General features: G+C 33.9%; 1 protein-coding gene across 3 annotated transcripts in view; it reads right to left on the bottom strand.

The window, feature by feature from the left end:
- LOC145661635 (caytaxin-like) overlaps window positions 1-22,500 on the bottom strand; it is a 209,535-nt gene that overhangs the window by 4,962 nt on the left and 182,073 nt on the right. For 2 of the 3 annotated variants that reach the window (XM_081726959.1, XM_081726958.1), the window contains 4 exons: window positions 16,265-16,354; window positions 14,193-14,293; window positions 10,607-10,719; window positions 3,594-3,803 (listed from right to left, as the gene is read on the bottom strand). In XM_081726959.1, the coding sequence (XP_081583085.1) occupies window positions 3,594-3,803; window positions 10,607-10,719; window positions 14,193-14,293; window positions 16,265-16,354 (514 nt within the window). The remainder of the gene's footprint in view (window positions 1-3,593; window positions 3,804-10,606; window positions 10,720-14,192; window positions 14,294-16,264; window positions 16,355-22,500) is intronic. The other variant, XM_081726963.1, reaches the window with a different exon arrangement.

Below are 22,500 nucleotides of genomic sequence, written 5' to 3'. Positions count from 1 at the left end.
CTTATAAAATTTACACGCATAAGTTACCAATCGGCATCTGCAATCGTATTTTCAAATAGGAGCTGCACTTTACGTATAAAATGTTTCCCAGAAAAGTATTAAAGAAACCACACATAATTGAAATAATGGACATATAGTAGTTGAAACAAATTGTTGAAAACAAACAAATAATTCGTTACACAAAATATCAATCAGGGGCGTTTTTACACATGGGCCAACGTGGGTCTTGGCCTGGGACGGCGAGTTTTCTGAGACCATTTTTTTTTTTTTTAAATACCAGCTTTGGAAATTTCAGATATTTATTTATTATGCATAGTTATGGCTATATGACACGGGAATATTGCATTTGTAAATATCAAAAAAGAAGAATCTACTTGGCAAGAAGTAAGTAATTAACAATCCAGTTATTAATTTACATCAATTATTTCCCCTCTTGTATTGCTGACACCTTATTCTTTTATCGTAATTTTAAAACATTTTCATTGTTGACACGGGCGCCCATATTGTGGTTTCCAAGGAGGGGGGGGCAAGTATACGCGACATTTCAAATATGGGTTCAAATTTTGCTGTAACTAATGTAAAAATTCCATTGGGTTTTCGATATTCCGAAGTACAATTTCCTCTAGGGGGGCGAGCACCCCACCTTGCCCCCCCTGATGGGCGCCCTTGATTGTTGATAAACTTCCAGAATTACCTACAGTTTTCAAACATATCAACCGAGCCGCCAACGCAAGAAATTTGAATGTTTCAATGTTGTATTATTATTCTTGAACTTGGATGATCTCATCAACTTGGTTTCATAATCAGCAACTGTCTCAGAATTTCTATACTGGTATTTAATTTATTGTAATCGACGGGGCGACATTTTTATAATGGCTCGAAGGCGGCAAAAATGTTAAATACGTCCCTGAATATCACGCTACTGATCTTCAACGATGGCAGGATTCAAGAGAATGGTCACTCTGTTTTCTGTTAGAAATTTAGTAGTAGTTTACTGTTGCAGTAGTTTTTTTCTTTTCTTTTCTCCCCCATCTTAACAATTGTTCATAACATGGCAACCCTTTAACCTGCCTTGAAATGTGTTCGGCTTGCACCCGATCGAATGAAACTGCTACCCCCATAACAATGAAATAGACAGCGCGGACACTGGTGAGCGGGCTTTTTTTTTTTAAAAAAAAAAAAAAACTATGGTCTTATTAGCGCTTATTCCGGCCTAGTCAGTGTCAGTGTAGTGTGCTTATTTTGTGTAGTGTCATAATTCATATGAGATGAATCAGGTAAGATACTTACGAACTAAAAACCTAGATTATCAAGATCGTCTTTTAGCAAAAGAATTAGGCCCAGCAAGACCAGAGCTATCCATAAACGAAGTGTTGAAAGATAAAAATAGAACGTACAATAGACGTTTCAGTAAAAGCGTGTACGAAAATTATTAGATTATTACATATTACATATTATATTTGGTCTAGGAATTAATTCGTGCGGTTGGTACGCACACATTGAAGCTGTAGTACAAACACAAAATACATAAATACCTTAAGAAAAATATTGTCCATCGCTAGCCACCACTTTCGCCCATCTGTCAGGCAATGTACGGATTCCGTGGCGAAAGAAGTCCTCATCCTTGGAAGCGATCCAGTCAGAGACCCATGTTTCGATATCTTCTGAAGAAGTAAACCGCTGTCCAATCAAATCGTTGTTCATGCAATCGAACAAGTAGTAGTCCGAAGGAGCAACGTCTGGTGAATACGGCGGGTGGGGTAAAACTTCCCATCCGACATTTTCTAAATAGGTTTTGACCGGTTTTGCGACATGTGGGCGAGCGTTATCATGTTGAACAATAAGTTTATCATGTCTGTTCTCCCATTCTGGTCTTGTTCTGGCCAGAGCTTGCTTCAAACGCATTAATTGTCGTCGATAACGTTCTCCATTCATAGTTTCACCCGGTTGCAGCAGCTCATAGTACACCACACCTTTCATATCCCACCATATGCACAGCATAACCTTTGCACAGTGAATATCTCGTTTTGGTTGTGATGGACCTGGTTCACCTGGTTTCACCCAGGCCTTTTTTCGTTTAGGGTTCTCGTAATGGATCCACTTCTCATCACCCGTAATAATTCGATGCAGAAACCCCTTTCTGCTCTGTCGTTGAAGCAGCAATTCGCAAATGGTTTTTCGTCTTTCAACGTCTCTGTCTTTCAATTCATGTGGAACCCAATGTGACATCTTTTGAATCATTCCCATGGCTTTCAAGCGTTTGGAGACTGTTGTTTGATCAACGCCTAATGCTGCTGCAAGTTGTTCCTGCGTTTGACACGAATCCTGCTCGAGCAATGCTGTCAATTCTTCGTCTTGAAATTTTTTTTGGCTGTCCAGCTCGCTCTTGGTCTGCCAAGTCGAAATCACCACTTCTAAATCGTGCAAACCACTTCTGACACGTTCGCTCAGCTAGAGCATGGTCACCATACACTTCCACCAAAATACGATGACTTTCAGTCGCACTTTTCTGCATGTTAAAGTAATGCAGCAGGACACCCCGCAAAAACACTTTATTAGGCACAAATTGCGCCATGTTCACTTAACTACAAACTGGTGTTGTTGACGCTTTAATCCACTGCCCTATACTACGAACGATACGCGATGACAGGGGTTTGCAACACATGTGTGGATACACGGAACTGTGGGACGCTCCGTTCGTTGCGCCATCTCTTGTCCACCCGCACGAATTAATTCCTAGACCATATATATATATATATATATATATATATATATATATATATAATGTGTGTGTGTGTGTATATAATATGACGCCCTAGTATATAGGTATTTTGGATGTGCCCCACCACTTTTAAATTCCACGATCCGCCACTGATTGACAGTGGTTGTAGATCTGCTTGAGATGCGAGAGGATGTTATACCATTGAGCCATGAGCCACATGATCACTTTTCTACAACTGTTAGAAAGAGCCAGAAGCCTTCTGGCTAATTAAAGTTCTATTTCGGGAGAGAGAGAAACATCTCAACTACTTGTGAGTATTTTGAGTGTCTATCCACCAAGTAATTGTCAGCAGATAGCCTAGATTATGGGGTATATCTGATACCTATGGACATAAGGATGCTATCTAATAATAATAATAATAATAATAATAATAATAATAATAATAATAATAATAATGATAAAGGAAACTGATAGGAAATTAAGATTGAAAGTAGCATTATTAATTATAAAGTGAAATTTTAAGATTTGTCGATAAATGAGAAGCTGAAATGAGACACTCATATCTATCTGCTAGACAACTGTTTACTATAAGGTCAAGGTATATATTATCAAAAAAAAGTATGACTATATTGTTTATTATTATTATTATTATTGTAAGAAAATAAAGAGTACAGATGAAGTGTAAAATCAAATCTTTGTGCTACATCGATCATTTCTCTACTAAATAAGTATAGTTTTATTAAGAAAGTGAACAAATTATGTCCAGTCACGAAATTTCAGTAGATCCAGACACAGTGGACCTCCCACGTAGCCGCACCACTGCAAGGAACGGACAGGTATTAAAACCAAAAGCGAGGTCATAAAAACTTACTTGACAATTCCACTAAGGAGAAACAGAGCACGAACACCAAGTGTTGGATGAATTATAGATATTTTTGTAACACTTTTTCGAAGACCTGCTGATATCATTCTGTAAAATTTTCTTAACATAAATGTTGGAGGTAATGGTTTATAACCGCTGTGGCAATAGACTACTCCAAAATCTCCTGTCACTACAGATTCCATTTCAGCAAGACAAAACCTGAAAGAAACGAAAAATACATTTATACACATTATTTTCAAAAGGATTAAGATTATACACTGAAATTAGTTTTCAATGAAAGCATATAGTATTCCTTCATTTAATAGGATATGTATTAAATATTTACTGAAGTTTTCACTCACTCACAAATATGTTAAAATTGGCTTTCAGAAGAACTGATGCTTAAAATATAATAAAGGCAGCATGTTTACTGTTATACACAAGAAGACTTATAGGGAAAAAGCTTTTATCTGAATTAAATAACGGTAATTATTACGAATTTAGCAATAATTCACTTAACTCAATTAATAGAAAGTAAACAAACTTTTGAAATATTCTCGTCGCTAATAGATAATGAAACTCCAAAACATTTGAAAGTGGACGCTCCTTCCCATTATATTTGATCTACCGAAAGTCCATAAAAGATATGATTCCACTTAGGCCTATCATCTCGGAAGAAATTGTCTTACCTAGGATCATTTTCAACAAAACTCGGATATTTAGAAACTTATTACAAAAGAGTATGAATCCTATACTCAATAATACTTTCTTAGTGAACGCCAACAAACTTCAGTTAGCTTCCATTAGCGTAGTTGATATGTTTATTTCAGATAATGTTAACACGTTGAGGAATTTTCACAATCATTTTGCTTACAGTTACCTGTAAGTAGAATGATGTTTAATTCAATCCCTACACGGCATACGAAAGAGATTAAAGGTCGACAAAGTATGCAATTTAATCATCAATGAAATAACCACAGTTTTAGAGTATGCTTAGACTTTAAAATTTCTGGTTTCGAGGATAAGATTTATAAAGAAAAGGAAGGTTAACTATGAGAAATCCATTTGATTTGCTTTGAGTTCAGCGTCCCTCTCAGCAGCGAAGGTATATGAAACATAGACCTACAACTTAACGTGGGATCCTAACCACATAAGTTCCCACCAGGAATCGAACCAGACCCTCCCACGCTAAGGGCACGTACAGTAACCGCTTAGCTACGAGGGGCTGTATATGAGAAATATGACATCATCGTTCTTAGCTGAGAGCTATGAACAATTTTCAATCCAAAATTTTACAAGCTCAAATTTCTCAGGTTCTACAAGTATGTAGATGATGAAATTTTGATTTACAAAGAGAAGAATGATGCAGATGAGTTATTCATGGAATTCAATAAGAATTGTAGTTTGTCGAAATTCATTGTTAAAATATAATCACGTAAAGCTTTACATTGTTTTTGGATTTACACATTTATAGAGCGAATAAGTTCCATACACTATTTAAAGAAAACCTGTAATATGTTATAATTTAGTACATAACAAATCAGCATGTTGTTATTTAATTAAAAATAACGTTTGGAATATATATTTTTAAGAGCATTTAGGTTTAAATCTTCGAAAATCAAGAATTAGGTAAACACTTCGAACCTATTTTTGAATTGGGAACGAAGAATGGACACAGCATAAGTTCTACGCAAAAATGGAAAAATCAGGCGTAGATATTGGAGTGTAAGAAATATCCAAAACATATCGAAACTGAGAAAAAAAAATGAAAAATGGGTTCTTTTAACTTTATGATTGGGTATATCACAAAAGCTTTCGAAATAGTACATAGAACAGGAATAAGATCTGGTTTGAAAACCAGAACAATATAGAAAACTCATTGTATAGGTTAGAAATTTTTGTACAGATAAATTGTCTTCAGATATTTATGAAACCAACTATTAATGTGACCATGTTACACAGGTACCATTAAGAGAAACATTTCAGCTAGGGTCAAGGAACATTTGAGAGATACAAGATGGGAGGAGCACATTTCTTAAGACATTTGTAGAACAGTGGACATAAAATTGAAGACGTATAAATCCCACAAATCCTTCGTCATTCACAAAGAATAAAGCTTTTTAATCTTATTTCGTAAGAACAAAAAAAAAAACTCCAATCTTAAGTTAAGATAAGGATAATTCAAACAGAGAATGGGACCATTTGAGTTATATTTTTACTAATAAATGTTAATTTGAATGAAAATACATAAATTTCTGAAGTGAATTATTTTAACATTTAACAAATATTCTTTAATTACAATATAATAAGGTGAATGTTCAGTAAGCAAAGGTTTCGGCAGAGCTTCAACAGTTTCATCAATATTTAGTACAGATTTGGAATTCCAAACTATGTTAACAGTCTGAGAAATATTAAATAAGGAAAAATGAAGCTTGAATGAAGAGAAAAATGCTGAATTTTCAACCAAAAATTCTTTGCCTTGTCTCAGTACGATCATATTTTCCAAGGAGCAAAGTAGTTAATATGAATTACAACCTTATTTGTGTTTCTGAGAATTGTAAACTTAGGCTTAAATAAGGCAGTATTGTTATAATGATAAGTTCAGCATAAGTATATTTTTATTATAATTAAGGAATAGATCTCAATCTAGCAATTGTCTTATGGGCTGAAAGTTTTAATGAGGCTTTTTTATATGCAGAGGAAAAAGCAAAAAATAAAGAAAGAAGGAAGAAAAAAAGAAAAAAAATCGTTACAACCTGTTTTTGTGTCTAATTAAAGGATAGAATTCAAACAATAATTTTAAAAGTTAAATTTTGTCCGCTTTTATCGTCTAAATTATGTTTATCAATGAAATTAAATGAAGTACAGGTAGAAACACGATGAGGATTTCGAAAGCAAGACTATTCATTACAAACCGCTAGCTGCACATTGAAGCTGTAGAGCAAAGCAAGAAAAGTCAAAGGTAAAAGAAACTTTAATGAGAACACAATGAAAGTGTATAAGTTACAAATACAGGAAAAATGGTAAACAATAATGATGTAGTTCGTTAAGTAATAGTAGTTTTCTTAAACGGTCCGTACTGAGGAAGGCAGTAATATTTGCTGAAACGTACACAGCTGCATAAATAAAAGGGTATTATTTACTTTGAGTGAATAAAGAACTTTAATAAGGATTTGATATTATCTTTATATTCGTTGTACATAGATTTTGGCTTGATTAGTGTTAATTCATATGAAACATATGTTCACCATCGGATTCGAGTAGTTATTTGCATGTTAGGCAAACGAGGTTTTGATTGTCTATATCTTTTGAAGCAAGAAGAATAGAAACCTGATTCTTGTAACAAAATTTAGCCTTGTATACGCATATACTTTAAAGAGAAAACCAATGACAACAATTCTTAACATTGAATTTTAGCAGCTATTTAAATGACAGGAAGAGTCAAGAAAGAAATTTGCAAATTGTGGATAATCAATTATGAGAAGCTGAAAAAATTAATTGCGGTAATTCTTGGTGTAGATGTTTAGTACGCACGAATATTTATCGGGTGGGACAAGAACTGTGTGTTGTTTTGCAGCGTTGCCAGCTATAAAAACTATGTATTCTATTTATTTAGCAAAATATTCTAAAATAAAAACTAGCATATTTTGGCAACAATGTTATGGTAAAAGCACTATTATAGGTAAATGGTATCATGGCGCATACGAAGCAATGTGATTTATTAATAAAGTAATTTATTTTTTTCAAAGAATTACGATAAAAATACTCACCTACAGGCTGGCAACCCTTATTGGTTGGGAAACAGAAAGCAGGCGTTTTGCAGTAAATGTTGAAAGTGGACATAATTTTACGCACTCTATCATGTTCTGCAAAACTCTCCAAAGGGTATCACTGGTAATTTCTTTCACTTCAGTTTTAATGTTTCTTTTTATTTTCTCTATGGTTCTGGAGTTCTCATACACTTTTCACTGTAGGAAAGTCCCAGGAACAGGTCAGTAGATGTTAAGTCTGGAGAGCGGGTGAGGGCACAAGTTTTTGAAAACTATGTGATTACCAAATACTTCTTGTAACATTTGCAAAGCTTCGTTAGGGGTATAATACGCAGCTTCGTCTTACTGAAGTCACACTCATGGTCTTTTAATAAGGCAATAAACTGCATAATTAAATCACTATAGACAATGACATCCACAGTTGTATTGAAAAGCCAATAAAGGGACGTAAAATACAGTGCCACGTTATCTCACGGCACACACCGATCTTTTGAGGATAAAGCAGGACACATGGACATTCTGAGTAAATCAATAACGCGGGTTTTGGCTAGTTATGTACCAGTAACTAATCAAATAAAACCATGCCTCGCCAGAGTAAAACACCTTATCCAATACGTCTACGCAATTATGTATAATTAAGGAATTGAACCAATGTCAGTATCTCTTGCGTCACTGTAGCTTCCTTCTAGTTCTTGTACAGTAATTACATCACGAATTATGTATGGATGCATTTTCAATTTACGAATGGTTTTGTGAGTTTTACTTAAACGGGATTGGGTTGTAAGTTTTCGAACAAGTTTCCTTGCAGATTTGTCATTCGTTCATGAACATTGTGTGAAGGGCCTCTGCAGTTAATGTTATAGCTCTTCTTGAGCGAGGTTTGACACAAACAGAACACGTTTCACGAGACCGCTGTAAGGTATCATATACTGCATTTGTCTGCAATTATTGAATTCGGAAACTTTCTGAAATCGCACTTCTTACAAATAGGTATGAAAATAAAATTCAACAGTATGTATTCCTTCTTCAATAGATTGTAACAAGAACAATTTTAAAATTCCAGTAACAGTTTTGAAGTGATAAATGAAGGGACACTTTTTGGGAGAGGGTAGCTACACCCCCAATATCGATAATTTACCGATAATAATAGTTTTATATTGCTTGATCCACTTTATAATAGAAGTCTGTGGGGCAGGAGCACCATGTGTGCCTGCCTCCTTCTTCATCTGTAGCATCATCACTGCACCTATCAACTCAACACAGCACACAATAAAATGAGATAAGAACTGTTTCGAAGCAAAGTTTCACCTATTCTATCCTAGTCCTAGTTATATATAAAACTACATGAACTGACGAAATAAAGAGGTCCGGTTGACATGGAAATTTGAAATTTGGCATAATTGTAATTTTTCGGGACTAACCCACAGGAAAATTGCCAAAAGTGAATGTTTTTAAGTTTTAGGGATCTAAAGGAGGATGAAGAAATTTTCCATGTTATTTAAATGGGCCTTTTTTAGACTTATAATCCCATATTTTAGATACTCGGGATTAGAATAAAACTTGAAATTCGGTATGCTTGTACGTTTTCGTTAGCGTTATTTAAGTAAATCGCCAAAAATGGAAATTTCCGAATTTAGAATGGTTTTATGGGCCACTGAAAAATCTTCCTTATGCTATTTATATGGGACACTTTACATTTACATTTTCACTCATTTAAACAATTACTAGAGTTCAACGTTATTACGGCTTGTGTCGTTGGCTTTCTTCCAAAAGTATCTGCATAGATAACGCTAAATGTTGCTACAAGAATCAGCTCTTATTCTTGTTGCTTCAAAAGATATGGATGATCAATGGTTGTATAACTTTAAAGACACATTATATCATCCTCTAAACGAACACTTACTGTTGTTACTGCGCTAAGACCCTACACCCTAGTATATATTCTTCTTCAATTATCTCTACCTCCCTAACAGCACAGACAGTAGATGAAACAGCGATTGCCGGCATTGGCCCTTCTTTGTGATTGGCGACTTTGCCGAGTATTTTTTGCTAACCTACTCAATTGTCAAGGTTACCCCTTCGTTGTAATTGGCTACTTCGTTGAGCATTTGCTAATCAATTCAACTGTCAGAGAAACGCTTACGAAAGAAGCAAAACTGGATTGGAAATGCGGTGTAGAAACTGTTGGACAAATGATTGTAAATTGTTGACGGCCAATATATGTTTTAAGCTACGTTGGGTAAACGTATTTTTCAATTTTATGTTTATAATTTTCAATTATGTGTACCATTGGCCTACATCATGCGTACCAAGATGCTGCTACGGTAATGTAGTCTCCCTTCCAAAGACCTTCCAACCAAATTCTATGCTAAGATTAAGTAAGGTTACCTTATAAAAGAACTCAGCATTACTCATACTCAAAATTAAAAGAAAATTATAGTTTTACGGTGAGCTAGATTCAACTAACGTTAGTCCGTTCTATAAGCTATTCTTTTCTTAACTTCACTTATGTGAAATTATGAACTAAAATTACTCGAGATAAGCTATTACAACGTTTCAAAATGGGCAATATAAATAGAGTGATCACAGATTGTGAGGATTGTTGCTAGTTTCTGGGATACATACAAGAATTAGGGTATAATAAATGGTATATGACTGGTGTAGTACCGGCTTTGATAACTATGGATAAATCTAACAAAGAACGACCAAAACGAATGAACAGAAACTAAATTTCAGAATGTCCTTAAACACATGTTTGCGTATTTTGCTGTTTTTTTTTAATGTAGTCATGAAGTTATGCTCTTATATTCAAATTATTATTAGTAATTGAAATTACTTGTGTGTGTAGGTTCGTGTGTATTTTCGCTGAAATGGTTTCGTTATCCAATTTTTATACTTCATTAAAATTGACACTGAGCTGCTCTGAGCAGTGATGACGCGAGCTTTATTTCTTTGGGAGGACAAACGGAAGGGGAACACACATTTTTAAGGGGCAGCTTTTTTTTTTTTTTTTTTTTTTGTACCGAAAAGGATAATTTTATATTAATTGACATGTATTAAAATATTATGTGTCTAGGGAAGCAGTCGGTGGACAGGATTAGCCTTTGAGAGAGCGCCCACCCCTTGCCCCCCTCCCTCAGCCATCGTCACTTGTTCTAAGTAGTTATTCATTTAAATAAGACTATATTAACATTTCAAAATGGAGTATTTCTGCAACTGAGCATAATATTGTGAAAGCGGATTGATACTTACATTGCTAGATGCTCTACAATTGTTTCGTATCCAGGTTCATCCTTCTCCGGGAGGTACTGAGGAAGAATAATAACTGTTGGCTGTTTGTCAGTGGATAAAACCCACGTCACTACCTAAAAATATGGAGTGCAAATAAGTGTAGAATTAATATAAAAGTAATTTACTTATACCATACTAATATACTACTTATAGGACTAGTTCCTAAAATATTGCTCTATTATCGAGTAAAATTATTTGTATATTACAGAAATACTGCTCAAAGCAAGAAAACATTACGTTCAACGTAATAATTCCAATGAAATTTCAAAAAATATCGATGTTGAAAGATGGTAGGTTCACCACATTTTCTAATAATTTTATATTAAGGTTCTGCTTGCATGCTTCTTGGTTAAAATATAGAATATCGCGCTCAGAAAGCAGAAAGGCGCTAAGCGCCACTTTCCATGATTTCCAACTAAGGGCATATCCTGAATACCAATTTCATATTTTATATTATGCAGAAAGGACACAAGTGGCAGAAGACAATATGAAAGGTCTGCAGTGAAAACTGAATTCTGAAAGAAAGAATCGAAATTAATTAGTATTTCATTCGTTTTTTATGCTCTCCTGGGAAATTTGCATTTTGGCACTTAGAACCTTTCTGCTTTCTGGGGGCGATATATATATATATATATATATATATATATATATATATATATATATATATATATATATATATATATATATATATATATATATATATATATATACACTGCGTTTTCAAAAGAACATTCACAAACTTCTCACCCTGGTAGAGAGCAAAATCTTCGCTTTCGACTACCATTAGTACATAATTAAAATAAGAAAGAATAAAAGTAAGATTTAAAAATATTTCCAAACCATTTAATTTCTTCTGATTTTCAAAACAGTTCTTCGTAAGTTATCGAAATATTTAATTAATTTACAAATGTGTGGTTGAGATAATTTTCTTCATTTTTTTTAGCTTGATTTTGTTACAGTTAGGAATCAGATTAGAACCTTGCTATATGGTTTCTATGAATACTACTCGGTATTTTATATTTAAAATTATTATTATTATTTCAAAACATAAAGTAAAGTACTCAGTTTAAGCTTCATTCTGTAAAGTTTGCCGGTTGGAGTTTGCCGGACTTTCGACTGGATTTTATAGGAAGAGTAAGAAACTGATAGATTGGTTATAAATTAAAAAAAGATGGGATTAATTATTAGTTTTAAATTTGAAACCTTATTGATTAGGAGTATCATGTTACTACTTTTATCCATGTTTGTCACTACCATAATTTTCGTTAAAGTTAACGCTACTACATCAAAAACTAAATTTTGATACACAGAAAAAGTAAATGTAGAAAAATCTTATCTGTGATTTTTTGTAAAGTTGCATGATATTATTTTATGTTTTGTTAATGTTACCGATATCCAAATTGAACATTTTTTTGAGTTTAACGTCCCACGATGATGCCGATTAAGGCAAGTGAATGATGGAAGAATTGGTGGGATGAAAATGTGGAAGAACACAGAAATACCTAGTGAAAATGCACGCATACGATGTTGTCCACCAAATATCCAAGTTGAGTATAGGACATTTAGTCTTCCAGTTTTTATTTCAGTTTGTGTTTTGAAATTTTGCAACTTATTTCATGTACTTTTTTGTTTGTTCTCAAACAAATATTTGGACAAACCAGATACTATATACATGCACACTATTTCCCGATTCCTTTTTATGCTTCTTAAAACGTAGCAGCACCATATGTAAAAATGAGGATTAAGGGACACAATGACACCAAAAAAAAAAAAAAAAAAAAGTCAAAAATGCAGTATTCGTCCATCGAGGCATTTATCTGACAGTAAAATCAATATATTAACAATATTTCCTGGTTCCAAAGCATAGATTGAAACAAAAGCTTAGGAATCTATTTAATCAAGGAGTCTACATAAAAAAATGAACACCAGTAACTTAAAACATGACAAAGCTTAATCAAAATCGCGAATAAAATTTTCATAACCAAAATTACACCAAAATTTTTACTTTAACAACATTATCGATGAAATTTGTCAAACTAATAAACAAAGAGATTCAACGTTAATGACAGAAGACTTTATAATTGGGATAATTTCATATGTGGAAAAGGTTACGGCTCACATCTCACCTTGTTTATAGATAAGCTACCACTTCCTAACCCTTCGTGTAAAATCCAGTCGAAGGACGTAGTTAACGACCGAAATTATAAAAAGAAGATTAAAATTAACAGTGTGTTCATGATATGAGTTTTGTTCTATTTACTTGCTTAGGCTATTCAACAGCTTGAAATATTCAAAGTTCACATCTCTTAATTGCACTTTTCTCGGAATTTCTGGAAGAACGGTGGCTCAGTAGTAGAGTGCTATCTCTGGTGGCTGGTTCGATCCCCAGCCAAGTAAGTTTGTGGTGGATATCAATGTCCGCGGGTTTCCTCTGGGTATCCCATTTCCTCCAACATTCTCATTCCAAACAATTTTTCCATCATTATTCACTTGCCTTGATCATCCATCTCCCGTAGCCAAAAGGCATAATCATGGAACGTCAAACTAAAATATTTTATTTAATTGTTTCTTGGAATTTAATGCCTGTTTACAATGCCGACACTATGTAATAAGAACAAAGTCGTTTGAGAGATCTATCTTGATAATCTTTTATTATTCTTATTAGTTAAATATAGCTTGAAGGAGGCTGAAAATACAACATTTTCAAATTATTGCATCGATTTCTTACGTCTTATTTATGTAATTTTTATTAGAACGCAATAAGTATGAATACAAGATTGCCGTGAAATGGGCTTACTAATCTAGATATTTTTCTCTTACAAATTTTCTGTCTAATGGGAGGTCTTATTCATGTAGCCCAAGTTATGTGAGGAAGGGTACAGCAGTTGGACAAACAATGAAAATGGAAACCTATTATGGATGAGAGGATGTGAAGGATTGCTATAACTAATGTTATTAATGCGCCTCCATGTCGAACTGTTATCTTTTCCACATAGTTTATGCTAGATGAGTAAAGCATTCGTATTATATTGAACATTTATGAAGTAGTGAAGCATTAAAATAAATATGCTTAAGTCTATATCATATTAGTTCTAAAGTATTCCTGCCCATTAGAAATAAAATATTTACAATTACTTATCAAACGTATGAAACACGTTGTAATACCTCAAATCATTCCCCTAATAATGTTCCTTAACAATCTTTTCTCCAATATTTTGAGCGTGACATTCGGACCTTCAACCTCAGGAATAAAGATGGCGTAAATTACTCTTTTCCCAATTACTAATAGAGCAATTTATAACTATTGGGAAAGGTAGGCGACTATGAAGTACCGATAAAATTTTCGCAATATTCATAAATTATCAACACTGCTGACAATAATAATAATAATAATAATAATAATAATACATAAAAGGAGAAGATTGTGTTCTGAAAAAGGACTTAAGCTATTGTGTGCCCTTAAGGATGAATGTCGAGAACCCACTCCAAATATAGGAGGAAAGATTGACGAACATTATTCTAACTAATTAGACTTACAAATAATTACCTTCATGTATGGCTGGATAAGGGTAAGATTTACAGATGCTTTTTGTCCATTTACATCAACTGATATTATTTCTTCTGCTATGTTCGTCTGTACATATTTATCTGTTTAAAGAGAAGTGACAGAGTATGAGTAATACTTTTCATACCATATTTCTAAGAAAACTCATTTCTACACCACAATTTTGTTACTATATAGGTGTATATTGTGGTATATATATGTTATATATTACTTGAAGATAGATTTAGCCATATATACATAAAATATAAATTCTTTACTCTATTTTTACAGTCTTTTCTTTCTGAACAAATATTAATAATTAAAAATATTTCTTTAGGTTATCACATAAGTTCCATGTCTACAGAAACAACTACTTTGGGATCAACCGAAAAAGAACTCCAGAAATTCGTAATGCTTAACTTATCCATAGACTAGTAAAGTTATTATATTCTAATCATTATCAAAGATCTGCTCATTCTGCAAGTACCAAAACAAATATTTGAAAGAATTTCTTTTTGCTTACTATGTGACTTACCTCTCTGGAAACAGATTTACAGATAGAGATTGACTATTTATTGAAGCTAGGTAGTGTCCAGTTCCGTTATTAACTAAATGGTACGATCAGTTTAAAAGGAATTTACGTTCCGATATCCCGAAGCTGACACGAATGACGTAACATGGGTGGAATTGTCTGTTTTTCCCCCAGATTGACAACTGCATTGAATAAGATCTATGCGAGCTCCTCCGTGGCTAAGCGGTTAGCGTACGCGCCTTTGGCGTGGGAGGCCCGGGTTCGATTCCCGGCGGGAGCTCATGTGGTTCGGATTCCACGTTAATCAGTAGGTCCACGTCTCATATAGCCTCGCTGCTGAACGGGACGTAAAACTCAAAATCAACTCAACTCAACTCAATAAGATCTATGCACAATATGGTTTCCATACAGCTTTGTTCCCCCCTCCCTCAATAGCTTAGAAAAAAAGGTTACCCAGTTTAAGAGTTATTACATTAACCTTGATAAGAATTGGGTATTTATGAAATAAGATGTAGTTGCAAAGAGAGTTTAATAGACAAAACCAAAAGAAATCTCAAGGTTCGTGTCAAGAAGAACGTTAGGGATTCAAAAGTAGAAAGCCCAGTGTCAGGTCTGTTGAAACATCTAAAAGAAACTCAACACAAGGTAGAAGATTCAGAAATTTATTGGAGACCAGAAATGAAGTAGGGACTTTTATTATATAATTTGTCTATACATTTAGGAAATCCAAAATTAAATTTAGACAAAGGATGATTAAATGGTGAATGGAAAGTAGTAACTTCAAGATTTACACAGATTAGAATGATTACAAAAATACCAGTAGGAACTAGTAACCTTCCACTAAAGAACAAACGAGTGCACAAGTTGACTTTGCCATACTGCAACTTAGGTCATCATTATTTGACGTCTGATCATTGAATTTGACAAAGTGTGTTTCAGCAACGCTTGGTAAGTCCGTTCCATTTTATTCACTAATCCTAATATTTCTTTTTATCTTTTTTCTGCTTTTATCCTTCGTGGCCAAGACTCCCATGGAGAGTCGAGAGCTCGGGGCTTTAAATTGTCTGTAGTTAGTATAAAGTTATTCAAATAGGGTGGATGAGAATTCCAATACCAGAAATCTAACCGTTGGATTGGCAGGGACTCAAACCCAGCTCCACCACTGGTTTGAATCCTTGATTGAAACCTGAATAAAAATATCAGAAACACAGAAAACTGGAAGTGTTGCTTTGCTGTTTGCTCAAATGTTAGGGCATCACCAGGTATGAGAGTGATTGGTGACCGGGTGCCTGCTAGTTCAATAATCAGATTTTTTTGTGTTCTTTCAACACAGAAAATATGCTTTTAAGCGGGAACGGCAGACGTCTTCGGCACATACCGTTAGAAAACTTGATGGGATGATATTTCATTTGTGCCTTTATTTACAGATTGTGGTACAGGACCTCGAAAGGTAATATTACAATCAGAATAAATATTATCAATTAAATATCCCCACTCAGTGTTAAACATTACATGTTTATTGTTAGCAGTATTTAACACCTACCATCAAATTCTCTTTGAAGTTGTTGACGCAGCCGCCTTATCAGAAGAAGTATAATCCATAGAAGTGCCACCAACATCAAAGGCATTATGACTGGCGGGAGAACAAAACTCAAATTAATTTAACATTAAAATTGAGGAAAAAAAATGTTAAAAAGGTCTTATTGAAGTAGAAAAGAAGATTGTAACCAATCCTCTCTTCAAGAAGAACATTTTTTTTCTTTATTTTTAATACGAGAATTTATTAAGATAAGCAATTTGTCGCATATGAAAACACAGCTGCAGATATTTTATTATCACGAGGTTACTAGTAAACAAGGACCTGAAAAGGAACAATGCCGTAGGCGGAGGAACATGAGAGAAGACTCACTATAAGGTATATCCTTTCTTCAGAATTTTAGCATCAATTTATAGTTTGTAGTCAAGCTTTAAATTTTAAAAATATTCTTCACTTGATTTCAGTTTGTACTATTGCTCAAGACAGTCATTTCGAACTGGGCGGTTCGTGATGGAGGATGAGGACATAGCCTCGTAGCTGACGTCTCCATTAAATAGTTCAATCAATCAGTCAATTCAACTAATTGGTGTATGACGTTGGATTACACTTTCACGATCGAAATAAGATAATATCTTAAACAAGGTAGGAAGTACAAGTGGTCACGAACCAGCACGAGTAGCGTATCTGCAAAACATTGACTTCACCATCAATGTTCATGTTTGCCTCTCGTCACACTAGGCTTCTTGTGTGCTTTTTGTTCTCTCTGTGTAGTTTACTAAAAATGTGACCAACAGATTGTGACGTCACAAAGTATCCAGTTCGAAATGACTTGTTTAAAGCACACAATATAGCAATTTCTGTAGATTATACTGTATTAAATGTTCTGACTTTTCAGCATATTTTCACATTTTTCTTCAAAATACTGTAAAGGATATTATAGATTAAAACCTTACAAGTTGTTTCTTTACTTATGTATTTACGAAACTATATAATTTAAAATTGTCGATATTTTCAAGAAATTAATCAGTGCCTCTACAAATTAACATCTGAATACTACGTCTATAATACTATTAGTTTAGCTGTATAAGTTGGGATCTTATATGCTTTGGTAATCCAAGATACTGTTCAGCAGTAGAGAACTTCTTGAAAACACTATAGCCTCTTTAAATTATAACATTTTGTAAGCACTGAAAACACTATAGTTTGTAATTTTATAAAATTATAAAATTTTAAAGTTACATTTTGTTCAATAATTTTGCAATAGATTAGAGGAATAAATCTTATCTTCATACATTAAACCGAGAACTTTGTGCTTATTCAAGTTTTTGAAAGCTTTACTTTCTCCGTATCTTATTGCTCTGCTTTTGCCTTCTATTCTCTGATTTCAAGATAACTTCCTCACAATCAAAACATTCCAGAGTTTAAAGATTATAGCAAAGTCTGTATTTAAAAAACTAAAAAAATTTCCGAAGTAGTTGGGATTCCAAGCAACCAGTAAATCCCGCATCTCATAGCTTTAATAATGAATATTATTTCCGTAGGCAGGCCCTAGCGTATTTGCCTAGTGTTAGACGAGGCCTCTAAGATAGTAAAACAATAAGTAACGTGAGCAAGGTCCTTCCAATGTGAGCTAAAAGATATATAGATAACTCAAAATTTAGAAGCTGCAATGAAGTAAGACTCGAGATTTAGAATTCGGGCTATCATTTTGATATTAAAACACGCAGATTTCTAATGGTGTTATGGAATCAGATCTTTCAGACTTAACGTTCATCGAGATTTTAAATGAGAGAGAAAAAAGAAGAAAGAAAAAGGAAACTAAACAAAACAGGTCATCAAAACTAAACTGATTTTTAACAGGTCATCTTCACATCAGAGGGGAGAGAAGAAAAAGGGAAATCTCTTGCTCTACGAAAGTTATATAAACATAATACGGAAATAAACTTTCATACAGAACTAACATTACTCTGGTCTACAATATGGCATCAGATTAGACTCCCCACAGTTACTGTTTCGCTCTTTTCCTCCTTACATCTTTCACTCCAAATCTAATGAAACATTAAGCGAAAGTGTTCATATGTTACTTTCTTTTATATTATGTATTAATGTTTATCATTTTCTGGTTAACCACTGTTTTCCATTCATTCCAACCTTGTTTTATATTGTTTATTGCGACTATTGTCACATCACATGCAAGCCCTTTGCCGTAAGTTTGTGACTTCACTTATTATGATCTTTCACTAATTGTTTTCATTTTGACGAAAGAATTCCTTTTTATCGCGCTCACTAACTGTCTATTATTTGTAGCAGTCTAGTATATATCGTATCACGCTTTCTGTCACGTTTCTCATATAGCAACTTCTTCTCAATGTTCTAACCTTTCACTTTTTCTTTTCTAACTATTTCCAGTAGTACTTTTTTCTTCATTAACTTTTGCTAATTCCTCCTAATTGAATTCTAGATCTATCCTACAAGTTTTGTTAGTTCTACGAAACTCATACTACGAATAGTTCTGATGCTGCTTTTATCCCTTTTTCCATAATATCACAACGGTATGTTGTATTCTTTATTGTATACTTGCATTCTCTTCGAGCAATAGTTTGTTTATAAATATGTACAATCCAGTTTATTTTATAGAGGAAGAAAAAGAAGAAAATAAGATTTATATATATATATATATATATATATATAGTAAATAATTGAATGTGGATACGTAACTAAGAACGACGAACTGAAGATTGTCATGGAAACAAACAAACAAGATATAATGTTATGTAATGTCATGGTGTCGCTGTTATGTTGTATGTGAGTTAATGTTTACGAAGCTTCAAAAGATAATATAAGGTTTAACAAGATAATTTAGAAACGGTCAATTTTACTACTATTACGAACCATTGTGTTGTTATAACATCAACAAAATGTATATTTCTCTAAGTTGTATTCTCGTATCTCTCTATTTTTTAAAATTCTATTTTAAATTTGATTCCACTTTCATCAAGGTATTTATGGTTTGTATTTATGGCAGAGGCGTAAATAATAGTTTTAAGTAAAGGAAAAACTGAATATAATTTTATAAGGTTGATAAATTACGTATTAATGAATACTACTTAATATAGTGTGAAAACATTTTGAGATTGTGGTACTGATATCATTCGGACTCATTCGAAAGGGTAGTGTTGTTATGTCATCGTGAAAGGTGAACACAAATCACCAAGCTAAAAAGCAGTCTTGCTGGCAATGGACCTTTGTGAGTGCAACTCTGGGATGCTTATTTAGTCTATTGTAACAATGAAGCAGAAGTAGGATGTGTAGTAGTGCCTGCTCACGATCTAGTGAAGAACTGAGTATATATTATTTATCCCTGCAGCATTTTTCTTAGTGAAAACATGAAATGAACATCATATATGGAAACTTATACATATTCATGGCTGTAGTAACATCATGGCGCCGCTCGTTCTTGTCTCTAACCTGTATTCATTATAGTTTTTTTTTCTTTCTTTCTTCATTTCCTAAAAGGCGAACTCAGATGGGTTGAAGAGAATATTTGGTACACTACAGTGGCGTAGCACACTTTTGCGGGCCCCCCCGCAAAGTATCGAGAAGGGGCCCCACTTGTAAAGCCGACAGAAGCAAGGTTGAAGTTCTAGTTCTTTAAAACTTTATTCATCGCAAGACTTCGGGGCCCCCTATATCTCGGGGCCCCCCGCACTGCGGGGGTTGCGGGGGCAGCTGCTACGCCACTGGTACACTAGATTGTAATTCGATTTAGAAATTTTAAACTTTGATACGTGGCTCGAAAAACAATTTTAGGCTTGGTCGAAAAGTGTCACTTTTTTGTCGCTAAAAGTACAATTCCAAATGGTTTGCGGGAAATTATATTATATATATATGTTTGTATGTACTCAAAAGGGAAAGTTAGGTTGTAGTGATTCTGACTTTTTAGAGCTCAAACACTTGTCTACTACTGAATATTGTCCTAGATACATCTTCTGTAATGACGTGGGTAAAATGTTGATGCTATTGTTGAACACAAATAATGACAAGCTGTATCCTGTTTTCTGCCCACACAGTTTCTAGCATCCAAATATTTAGTTGTTGCACTTTCCCCACTGCAAGCTATCCCATCAGTGGTTAAACATTTCTCATCGAAATCTGACCATCTATCTGATTTAGATAAGTCCGGTAGGTAGAAACTGTCCTATCTAAAGCTTTCAAGTTCTATTCTAACAGTCAATTCTCCAAGATCTTCTCCGTTGAGATTCCGAAAACTGATTGTGGCTCTGAAAATCCATTCAAACCTTGATTGAAGACAAGCTACAAGCAATTTCAAAAGCTCTCTATTTTGTTTTTCTGACATTCCATCATGGAACTATGAGGAAATTAAAGATAGATTAGATTTCGTATCAAAAAAGGTATTTTATTCTGCGATTCCAATCTTTATTAAAGAGAGCTTACAAAAGATATTCAACCTTCGTTTATACAAAGGTTTATTCAGTTATATTGAGCCGAATTCAATGTGGAATTGTACCGTGCATGCACAGCACATCGCTGAGAGATTACCACAAGCTCCACATTCACAGCAAGTTATTAATTTACAGCATCTGAGTGGTAACAGGGCCCCTGAGTAGGTATTGCTTTTACTTGCGACAAAGGAATTTAATTACTGGAATCAATTGTCTCTATCCAGTTTGCTATTACAATTCTTTTCCCCGGTAATATCGTGCTTTGACTCTAATATTAATCCATTGAAGACCAAGCTAAAATATTGTTTTTTTCTTAATATTCTTTTAAACTATTATTATGACTTACTTAAAGACTATAAACTTCAGTAAATTTATTTATTTCATTGTTATCGCCGCCAACACCGGTTACATGAACATCACACCTCAAAGCTGATGCTTAATATACCGTGTGTGTATTAAGATACGTTATAAACTAAAGAAAGGACAATAACAAATATACGGTGAGTTTCTCTACGACGTTTATGTCTTTAAAATACTTACTATTTTATCTTTGTCACAATCTCATACAGATCAGAAGTAGTGTTTCCACCTGGGATAGAATATTGAAAACGGAAAGGTTTTCCTTTATTACTTGATACATTTTCTTTCTTTGTAACCATACGGTTCAGCTCAGTCAATTTTAAGAAGAAAATTTTAACTTTTTAAATTAACCTCGCATAAAAGTGCTCTCAAGAATTTTTCTCTCAGCCAACAAACGAATGTACATATAGGTATGTGCGTCTCGACTGCGACGGAGATCGTAGACTTCCTCTCTCCTTCCCATATAAGGAGCTAAAATCCAGCACAATGGACAAACGTCGTCTCTAAAAATTCCAATGTAGGAATTGTCATAGCTATTTTTAGCTTCTGACATCACCTAACTGCGAAGCAAAGCGCACTATTGCCTAGCAACAAGACGAGACGAAAAGAAAGAGAAGTTAGTGTTACTGAGACACCCGAAGAAGCCACCACGAATGGATTAGCTGGTGCGAAAATACAGCAATAATGAAGTATTTGATACATACGTTTAGTAAACTCTTACTTAGAAACCAAAACGTACAATTAAAGTGCATGAGCAACGTTAAATAATATTTTTAACAAGTGTTGTTAACAAGGAGCTGGAGAACGGCATACCATTCAATTCACCGCAAGAAAGATGAGAGGAGAGCAACCCGCAACCTACAGGACATCACCCCTGAATATCCAATACAGTCCCCCTTCCAGTGTCAAAGTGAGTGAACAGTGCTAGTGAAAGTGTAATAATCAGCAATGTAACGAAACATAACCAATAATTCGTGGCGACCGCGTCAACCGCGTCCTCGATAATCAACGGGCCTAAATTAAATTAAATCAATATATATATATATATATATATATATATATATATATATATATATATATATATATATATATATATATATATATATATATATATATATAACACAGCGATCAGTTATCCATTTGAAGTGCTATAAAAGTGATGTATTATTTGTCATAAAGTTTTAGTGTTGTGAATTAAAAGCAAAGATAAAAATCTGAGTATCCTTTCAACATAATAATTATGGTTTAAATTTACATATGTTTACTTTAAGAAATAACCTAAATCATTTTTCCTTACAGCACGAGTGATTAGCGCCTATGCAACTTAGTAATACATACATTAATAAATTGCATTAGCGCTAAAGAATACAATTAGAGTTGGTTTTGTGCCGGTTTCCCGAAACGTTCTGACCGAACTCT

This window comes from Thermobia domestica, chromosome 1, assembly GCF_964235325.1.
Source record: "Thermobia domestica chromosome 1, izTheDome1.hap1.1, whole genome shotgun sequence".
Taxonomy (NCBI): Eukaryota; Metazoa; Arthropoda; class Insecta; order Zygentoma; family Lepismatidae; genus Thermobia; species Thermobia domestica.
This window is presented reverse-complemented; position numbering and strand designations above follow the sequence as displayed.